At 46.0% G+C, this 9,443-nt stretch overlaps 1 protein-coding gene across 1 annotated transcript; it reads left to right on the top strand.

Annotated features, from left to right (window-relative positions):
- The first annotated feature begins 552 nt into the window (after positions 1-552).
- Positions 553-7,542, top strand: LOC134289986 (uncharacterized). The gene is made up of 2 exons (XM_062856880.1): positions 553-2,830; positions 4,679-7,542. Exons 1-2 carry the CDS (start codon positions 553-555, stop codon positions 7,540-7,542), a joined length of 5,142 nt encoding a protein of 1,713 aa, XP_062712864.1.
- The last annotated feature ends 1,901 nt before the right edge of the window (positions 7,543-9,443 follow it).

Here is a 9,443-nt window from a genome sequence, read left to right as displayed (position 1 = left end):
CGTTCGATGTATATCCAACCGCTGTTTACACAACCAGTGTATACTCAGCCTGCGTATGCACAATCAGCAATGCCTCCACCTATACTTCCAAAGCTCGTTCCTCGACCGGCTCTACCAACGTTTTTGTTTGCTGAACCACTATCGAAGTCTCCACCTCCTCAATCACGCGTTTCATTTCCGTGTATTAGCGAAGCATCGTTACTACAAGCAAACGACAAACGGCCGGCGGTATCAATAATCGATTTGCCTCCGTCGAGTTCAACACCGCAACAACAAACCGATGTGCAGCTCAAAGAGGCGGCGACTTCACAGCTCCCCTCTGTTTCCCAGTCGTCCCAGGAGCCAGTGATCCAGCAGCAAGCTATTGTGCAAACAACACCGACAACACAAGCGTCGGTCAACCCTCTATTGCCACAACAGTTGCACACACAGCAGCAACAATCGAGATCGGCGGCGAGCGTTCGGTTTGGTGAATGGTCACTTCCACCGTCTGCGCTGCGAGCACCGCTTTCGTATACCCCACCTCGATAGCCTCCAGTCGAATTTGATGCAATGAGTGAGGATTCTTCGGTACATCAAACGTTATCGTCGCATCGATCGCCACAACAACCGGCACAGTCTCACGTTACTCAGCAGCATCAGATGCAGGATCAGCAGGCAATGTGGGGGCACTTTCAACAGCAGTTGTCTGCCCGGCAGGTTGTGCCTAAGGAGCTCCCAACGTTTACGGGAAATCCTGAGGAATGCCCACTTTTCATAAGCATCTACCGCAATTCTACTGCTATGTGTGGCTATTCGCAGGCCGAAAATTTGATGAGGCTGCAGAAGTGCCTCAGAGGCAAAGCATTGGAGGCAGTCCGGAGCAATCTATTGCTGCCGTCATCGGTCCCGAAAATTATGCAAACGTTGGAAACATTGTTCGGGAGCCCAGAGCGACTGGTACAGTCGCTGCTTATCAAGGTTCGTAACGTGCCTACTCCGAAAGCTGAAAGGTTAGAGACGTTGGTAAACTTCGGTCTCGTCGTTCAGAACCTTGTTGGCCATCTTCAGGCCGCCAATCAACATGCACATCTGAACAATCCAACACTTCTACAGGAGTTGGTGGATAAGTTGCCGCCACATCTCCGACTAGATTGGGCGCTTTACAAAAGAAACGCTGGACAAGTAGACTTGGGATCATTTTGCGATTACATGACTGCAATCACGTCTGCTGCCAGTGATGTGGCGCATTTCACCGACTTTGACGGAGTTCGACCCTGCGGACACGACAAGCAGAAGAAAGATAAGGCGTTCGTCAATGCTCATGTGTCTGAGCCCCGGAAGCTTGAGCAGCAAAGAAAGAAGGTGGACACTCAGGACAGGCCGTGTTACGTGTGCCAAAGCATTAGGCACCGAATCAAGGACTGCAGCAAGTTTAAATCTTTGTCGCTCGGAGAACGGTTGAAAACCGTCGAAACACACCAGCTTTGTGCAGTCTGCCTAGTCCCTCATGGAAGATGGGCCTGCAGGTCATCTCGAACTTGTGGGATCGGAGATTGCACCAAACAACACCATCCATCACTTCATCCAAATCAGCCGTCCGCCACTAAAACGACCGGTCCTGAAAGTTCAGGAGCTCGTGCAAAATCCGACGCCACGATCAACGTTCATCGCGGAATCCAAAGCGCGACGATATTCCGTGTTATCCCGGTGGTGCTGTACGGTAACGAGGCCAAACTATCGACCTTTGCCTTTTTTGATGAAGGTTCGTCGTCGACGCTAATCGACAGAGAAGTTGCCGATCTACTGAACCTTGGTGGGACATCGCAGCCACTCTGTTTAACATGGACAGGGAAGGTGGCTCGTCACGAAAAAGACTCTCGGCTGGTTAGTTTGAAAATTTCCGGTGAGGACAGCAGCAGAAGTTTCGCATTGTCCGGTGTTAGCTCTGTGAAACAGCTAGATCTTCCCGTGCAAACAATGCAGTATGAAGAATTAGCTAGTCAGTACCCCTATTTGTCCGGGCTTCCAGTGAAAAGCTATGAGGAAGCCGTGCCACGTATCCTGATTGGACTAGACAATATAAAGTTGTCACTACCCCTGAAGACACGCGGAGGACAGATAAACGGGCCGGTGGCAGCAAAAACGAGGCTCGGATGGACGCTCTTCGGGAGCATCGACAATGCGAAGGTGGATTCTTTGTCGCCTGTTTTCCACATTTGTAAAAGCGCAGAAGAAAGTAGCCTTCACGACCTAGTTGAAGGCTATTTTGCAACGGAGAATCTCGGGGTTTCGGTCACGTGTGGTCCAGAAGCTGACGAAGATCGCCGGGCAAAGGATATTTTGCAACGAACAACAGTCAAGCGTGCCGACGGTCACTACGAAACCGGCTTGCTATGGCGATACGATATTATGGAGCTACCACCTAGCTACGGTATGGCCGAGCGTCGCCTGATTTGCCTCGAGAAGAAGCTGCGGAAATATCCGGAACTACAAGCGAGTTTGGAAAAACAGATTGCCGAATATCAGTGCAAAGGTTACGCCCACAAAGCAACGACTGAGGAATTGGAGGAGAACGATCCTCTTCGAACGTGGTACCTCCCACTCGGAGTAGTAACAAATCCCCGGAAGCCCGGGAAGGTGCGAATCATTTGGGATGCGGCGGCCAAGGCGCGTGGAGTGTCTCTGAACGACATGCTCCTCAAGGGGCCGGACCTTCTAACTTCGTTGCCAGCTGTGTTATGTCGTTTTCGGCAGCGACAGGGCGCGATTGCAGGTGACATCCGCGAGATGTATCACCAGCTGAAGATTAGACGAGAAGATCGGCAAGTTCAGCGGTTTCTGTACAGAAGTGCCCGGATAAAAACTAACCATAGGGTATATGGTGAAAACCATTCCTGCGCCATACAGTGTACCAGCTACAATAAAGTGTATTGTAATGAAATGGTTCGCTATACTATACATTTACATTGGATTTTAATGTAACAATATATTATACTGTTTTTCTTACGTTTGAACCATTCACTTTTCCGAAACATTATTTTTCCGTGAATTTTTAATTATTTCTGGTGTTCGATTTGAATAGATCGTATGTTTGCTGTGATTCCTATGCAGATTCGACCTATTCAAATCGAACACCAGATTTATTCAGTTTAAGATTTTTTCCGTTTGTTGATGTTTGTGACTTTTTTGATGCAAAGGAAAGGAAAGAAAAAAAAGTGAATAAGTTAAAACATCAATTTAACCTTTTGGAATCGATTTTTTTCGCCGCTGTTTACGCAACCTCGCTGGTGTCGAACACGTTTGTTATGCTCGGTTTCATCGCCGGGGTCATATATGACCCCTCCGGCTCCAAAGGGTTAATGCCAATAACATGTTTAAATCAGTGGTAAACCAGATGTCCTAAGAACTGCAGGTCCAAGCAGGGGTCCAAGAGATATGGCGGGCTCGAGGGCGGGCTAGGTGTGTAGAGTGCGATGAGAGGAATACGAATGCAATGTAGGCCAACCCGGAAAGATGCAGGTCAGATTACCGTAAATCAGTAGATGAGTTCAACACTTCAACACTATTCTTTCTGTATTTGCATTTAGGGGAGTTTTCTCCTCTTCTCTCATGTGAACTTGCCTTCGACCACAATCGAATCGAATGCGGTTGACAAACTTTATCTTTGACGTAGAGCCATCTGAACACTGAAATGACTTTTAATATAGGTTCGTCTGCGGGTTCGCTTTTTAACCTAACTTATATTTGAATCGAACTTGACAGTTTTCTCATGAGTTGTTATGTATTTCAAACTTTAGTCAAACTGGTGCCTCAATATTGCAATAACAGTTAAGCACGCTGTAATGATACTTATGTACCTCGTCACCCACTTCATGCAACTACATTAGTGGTCTAATAACACTTAGCGCGCTCGGCATAGTTCCATCATGCCGCTCAAAGTGTTGCCACAAATAATGCTTAGTTGGCAAAACCCGGTTATCTGGCTGGTGGGGCATGGGAGCCTAAGCTTCAACTGTTAATGCAATCAGAGACTACTCAGACTTAGACGTGGGCGATCCTATATATGAAGGGTTATCCAAAGCGCTCTGGAGAATTCCCAAAGCGCATTCTAATAAATCTAATAAGCCTAAGATGCCATTAACAGGAGGAAAATGGCAAGATAATATAACAATATATGGTTTATGTAATGTAAAACAATTCAACATAAGAAAAGAGAACCATTCCAAAACCATTTGATTAAATGTATAACCAGTAGTGAAATTACAATTAAAAACAATTTATTTACGGTACATTTTATTGTTTGAAACCATTCATGTACCATACAATGTACGGTGTATTTAAACCCACGTATCATTATTTTGAACAATTCATTAACAATTAAATGTATGGTTTTGCAAAAAAATATATATGGAGAAAAATATTTTTTTATATTGTTACGATACTTAACAACCTGTATAATATATTGTAAAAATCTTATTTACAATTCACGGTATGGTATCCTACATTACATCTTATTGTTTTTGTATTTTTATTTTTGCAGTGGTGTCTATTGTAAAAATATGGTTCTAAATAGTACTGTTACAATATAACGTTCGGTTTTTCTACTGTATTTTTTATTCGGGTGATACGACAAAGAAGCCTGACGTATTCGTGATGGATGTGGCCACCTTCGGCTCGACATGTTCGCCCTGTTCAGCCAACTTTGTCAAGAACAAGAACGCTATGGAATGGAAAGACGATTATCCAGAAGCGGCAACTGCGGTAGTTGAAAACCACTATGTGGACGATTACCTGGATAGTCGAGATTCGGAGGATGATATGGTCAAACTGGCCATGGATGTGCGAATGATCCAGGAAAGCGCCGGATTTCAACTGCGAAACTGGCGATCCAATTCCAAGAAAGTGCTGCATCTCATGGGTGAAGAAGCAACGGACTACAGAAAGGACTTCAGCGTCGATAAACAAAGCCAAATGGAACGCGTCCTAGGTATGGCCTGGCTACCCGACGAGGATGTTTTTGTGTATTCCGTGAAGTTACCGAACGATTTCGACTGCTTAGAATCAACAAACACCATCACGAAACGAAGTGTCCTTAGATTCGTAATGAGTGTGTTTGATCCGCTTGGACTAATATCAAACCTGCTCATCCATGGTAAGATGTTGATCCAAGACCATAGGAGGGCTAAGGTTGGATGGGACGAGGCTATTCCAGCAGAAATATCCAAGCAGTGGGAACGATGGATCGCACAGCTTTCCAAACTGGACCAAATTCGGATCCCGCGTTGCTATTTTCCCGGATACGATCCGGATAGTTTCCAAACGATGCAGTTACATGTATTCGTGGATGCGAGTGAGTCGGCCTTCGCTTGTGTCGCCTACTTTCGGATCGTCGATCGCGGCCAGCCAAGATGTACATTGGTAGCCTCCAAGGCGAAAGTTGCTCCCTTAATCTCGATGTCCGTTCCTAGATTGGAACTGCAAGCGGCGGTCATTGGTAGCCGTTTAGCAAAATCCATTGCCGAGTACCACACGATTCCCGTGCGACGCAGATTTTTCTGGAGCGACTCCACAACAGTCCTAGCGTGGATAAACTCGGATACAAGGAGGTATCGCCAGTATGTAGCAGTGCGTATTGGAGAGATCCTAGAAGAAACGGAACCTGAAGAGTGGCGTTGGATCGGAACAAAGCTTAACATTGCAGACGACGCTACAAAATGGGGAAAGGGTCCCACAATGCAAATGGAGAGTCATTGGTTCACTGGACCTGATTTTTTGATCCAGTCGGAGAGCAACTGGCCGCATCATCAGCCGTTATCAACGGGCACTAAAGAAGAACTGCGTGCTATACATGTACACCGAACAATACTAATACAACCAATTATCAAGTATGACCGATTTTCTAAGTGGGAACGAATGCTTCGCGCCATGGCATTTGTATACTCCTTTATGGATCGTCTGCGGAAACCCGTTAAGAACGAGACCGAATCGCAATTGAAGCAAGAAGCCTTGGTACGGGCGGAAAGGACGTTGTGGCGGCTCGCTCAAGCAGAAGCATACGCCGACGAGATTGCTGCTCTTGAGCAAATGAAAACGTCCGAAAACAGCAAACCTTTGAAATTGGAAAACAGTAGTCCTATCAAACAACTATCACCGTTTCTGGATGAGTTCGGCGTCATACGCATGCAAGGTCGAACAGAGGCATGTGCGCTAGCACCGTATGATGCGCGGTCTCCTGTAATATTGCCAAAAAACCATCGGGTAACTGAGCTCTTGGTAGACTGGTACCACAAACGTCTTGGTCACCACAACAGTGAAACCGTGGTGAACGAAATACGTCAAAGGTATGACATTTCGGCTCTTCGGACGATGGTGCGACAGGTGACGAAGCAGTGTCAGTGGTGCACTGTGTACAAGGAACATCCAGTAGTGCCTAAAATGGCACCTCTTCCAGAAGCCCGCGTGACTCCGTTCGTTCGTTCTTTCTCGTTGGTTGGAATTGATTATTTCGGGCCGTTTTTGATAAAAATCAGCCGTAGTCAGGTGAAACGCTGGGTGGCTCTCTTCACATGTTTGGTGATTAGAGCAGTACATCTGGAAGTAGCCGCGCCACTATCTACGGAATCCTGTAGGTTAGCTCTGCGGCGGTTCATCGCGCGGCGAGGTGCACCGACACAAATCTACACTGACCATAGAACAAATTTTGTCGGTGCCAGCCGAGAGCTGGCCGGACAGATAGCTGCAATGAACCGTGAGTTGTCGGAGACTTTCACCGATACCAATACACGGTGGTTCTTCATCCCGCCGTCCTCCCCGCACATGGGCGGTGCATGGGAGAGGATGGTCAGAGCGGTGAAAATAGCTATGGAGTCCATCAATCAAGCTCGTGCTCCATCAGAAGAAGTCTTTCACACAATACTTTGCGATGCGGAAGCGATGGTCAACTCAAGACCATTGACTTACGTGCCACTGGAGACTTCGGACCAAGAGGCTTTAACTTCGAATCACTTTATTCTTCTGAGTTCAAATGGGGTCAAACAACAGGAAAAGACACCCACTATGGAAGGTGAAGCCCTGCGAAACGGATGGAATCTTTGTCGTTTTGTCCTGGATCAGTTCTGGGCAAGATGGATTCGGGAGTATCTACCGGACTTGACTCGACGGACCAAGTGGCAAGAAGACGTGAAGCCTATCCAGGAAAATGACGTCGTTTTCATCGTAGGCGAGACCACTCGCAATCAATGGCCTCGAGGCAAGGTGTTGAAGGTCATCCCTGGAAAAGATGGTCGTATTCGACAAGTGGATGTTCAGACTGCTACAGGAATTCTTCGGCGTCCCGTAGCGAAGCTAGCCGTGCTGGACGTACATCCTAAAAGTAATCCTGCTGGATCGGAGCAGCATTACGGGGAGGGGGATGTTGCGGGAGGCGTTACAACCGTCAGCGCGGCAGCAGAAATGGACCACAGGGATGCTGCAGGTTTGACGGACGGCTTGTCACCCGTTAGCTTTATTGGTATGAGTGGAGATGTAGACGAAGACAGCTCCAAATGTCAGGTAGAATAAACAAAAGTGAGAAATGTGGCTAATGAATGGCATGCAGTTAAAAGTTTCTTATTAAAATTGGTTACAACTACTTAAATTTCTAATTGGAAAACTATGAAATAGGAACCGTGAATTGTAATGAATTTCCTATTGCTTGTGAGTGAAAAATGCAGATTGATACCGGAAGATTGAACACAAATTGCACAAAATCTACATTTATAGGTTAACTTCCAAGCAGAATTTATACTCTAATTACTACAATAAACCTTAAACTATACATCTAATACAATCAACAACGACTACGACAGTGAGTAAACTTAAAATCTATTGAATGACTCATAACTAAGACGATAATGTTGACTAAAATAGGTAGATTGACTAGATGAATTATCACAGGACGGTTGTCAAGACGGAAAGAATTGACTAGAGACACGGAGTTGTGAGTATTGGTTGATAATAGTTCATTAAGGTCTGTAAATCATAAAAATATATCTATTTTAGCTTTAAAGCTTCTTCCGAAATAAATGGATTCGCTATTAGAACCGTGATCGCTATTCTACGTCTTAGACCGCGCCTACAGTGTTATAATGGTCTGCGAAAGTAAGTTTAGAGTCTAAGATTACTCCTAAGTCCCTAACTCTTACACATCTTTCCACATTTTGATCACCTAATGCAATTGTGATGTTCGATGCTGTTCTTTTTCTGCTAAATGTTATTAAGTTGCATTTTTTCACATTCAATTCTAACAAGCTTTTTTTACACCATAGGCATGTACCCTTTCGATGTCAACAATATATGCTCTGATGCTCTTCCGCATTGCAGCTCCAATAAGTCAGAGCAGCTGACTTCAGCACTCCCAGGACGCACTACACTTGGCATTTTGGAAGCTCCTGAGCCTCCCGTCACAGTCGAGACCCCGCTGCCAGCGCTCTTCAGTCGTCCTGGTCCTGTGTTCGGATTTGGCAACGGAGTCTTCCAGCCCGCACTTCCAGGCAAGTACAATTCACTCAAGAACGTTACTTCCTCTAAAAACGTCACACTTCGCAGCGCAGCAACTCCATCGTCAACTTGTTCTGCATCGCACGCTTTTTGCACTGCTATTCATCACCCAGGAGGCACCACATCTAGCACATTGGAAGCTCCTGAACCTCCCACCACAGTCAACCCCTCCCTGCCTGCGCACAACAGCCCTCCTGGTCCTGTGATTGGGTCCGGTGATGGGGTCTTCCAGCTTGTGCATTTAGGCAAGTACCCAATCTCACCAAATGGTTCTCCTCCTGATGTTGTTAAAAATTCCAGCTTCAACGAATTACGCATCTATTATCAAAACGTGTGCGGCTTGAGAACCAAAATCGACGATTTTGCCCAAGCAGTGCGCGAGATGGACTATGATGTGGTAGTTCTCACCGAAACGTGGCTGGATGACTGCATACTTTCCCCGCAGTTATTCAGCAATTGCTACTCGGTTTTTCAGGCTGACAGGAACGCCCACAATAGCAATAAATCTCGCGGTGTTGGTGTCCTTATAGCTGTTTTCTCTCAGTATAGTTACTGCCAAGACTCACTAGAACAACTCTGGGTTAAAATTAAATTAGCTGACCACTCGCCACACAACGGTGTGATGTATCTACCTCCTGACCGGAAAAATTGCATCTCCGATATTCATTGCCACGTTGATTTCATTGGGAATATCCTAAGCAATCTCCACCCCAAACGATGCTGTTCTGCAACTTGGTGATGACAATTTATCTGATGTCTGCTGGAGGAAAAACGAAGATGGATACGCGTCCGTCGATATCAATCATTCCCATTTCCCATGTTAGTACAGCCACCAGTACTCTTCTGGACGGCTTCAGCTTTCATGGCCTTTCGCAACTTATTACTATTACAAACAGCGTTGGGGGCATTCTTGACCTAGCTTT

The sequence above is a fragment of the Aedes albopictus genome, chromosome 1, assembly GCF_035046485.1.
Source record: "Aedes albopictus strain Foshan chromosome 1, AalbF5, whole genome shotgun sequence".
Taxonomy (NCBI): Eukaryota; Metazoa; Arthropoda; class Insecta; order Diptera; family Culicidae; genus Aedes; species Aedes albopictus.
The sequence above is the reverse complement of the archived record's forward strand: the minus strand, read 5'-3'. Positions and strand labels throughout refer to the sequence as shown.

Bases quoted from the DNA above. Each gene is read 5' to 3' on its own strand.
- LOC134289986 (XM_062856880.1), top strand. From the start codon at position 553: ATGAGTGAGGATTCTTCGGTACATCAAACGTTATCGTCGCATCGATCG. The intron at 2,831-4,678 runs GTGCCCGGATAA...CGCCCTGTTCAG, and splicing joins TCAGCGGTTTCTGTACAGAA to CCAACTTTGTCAAGAACAAG.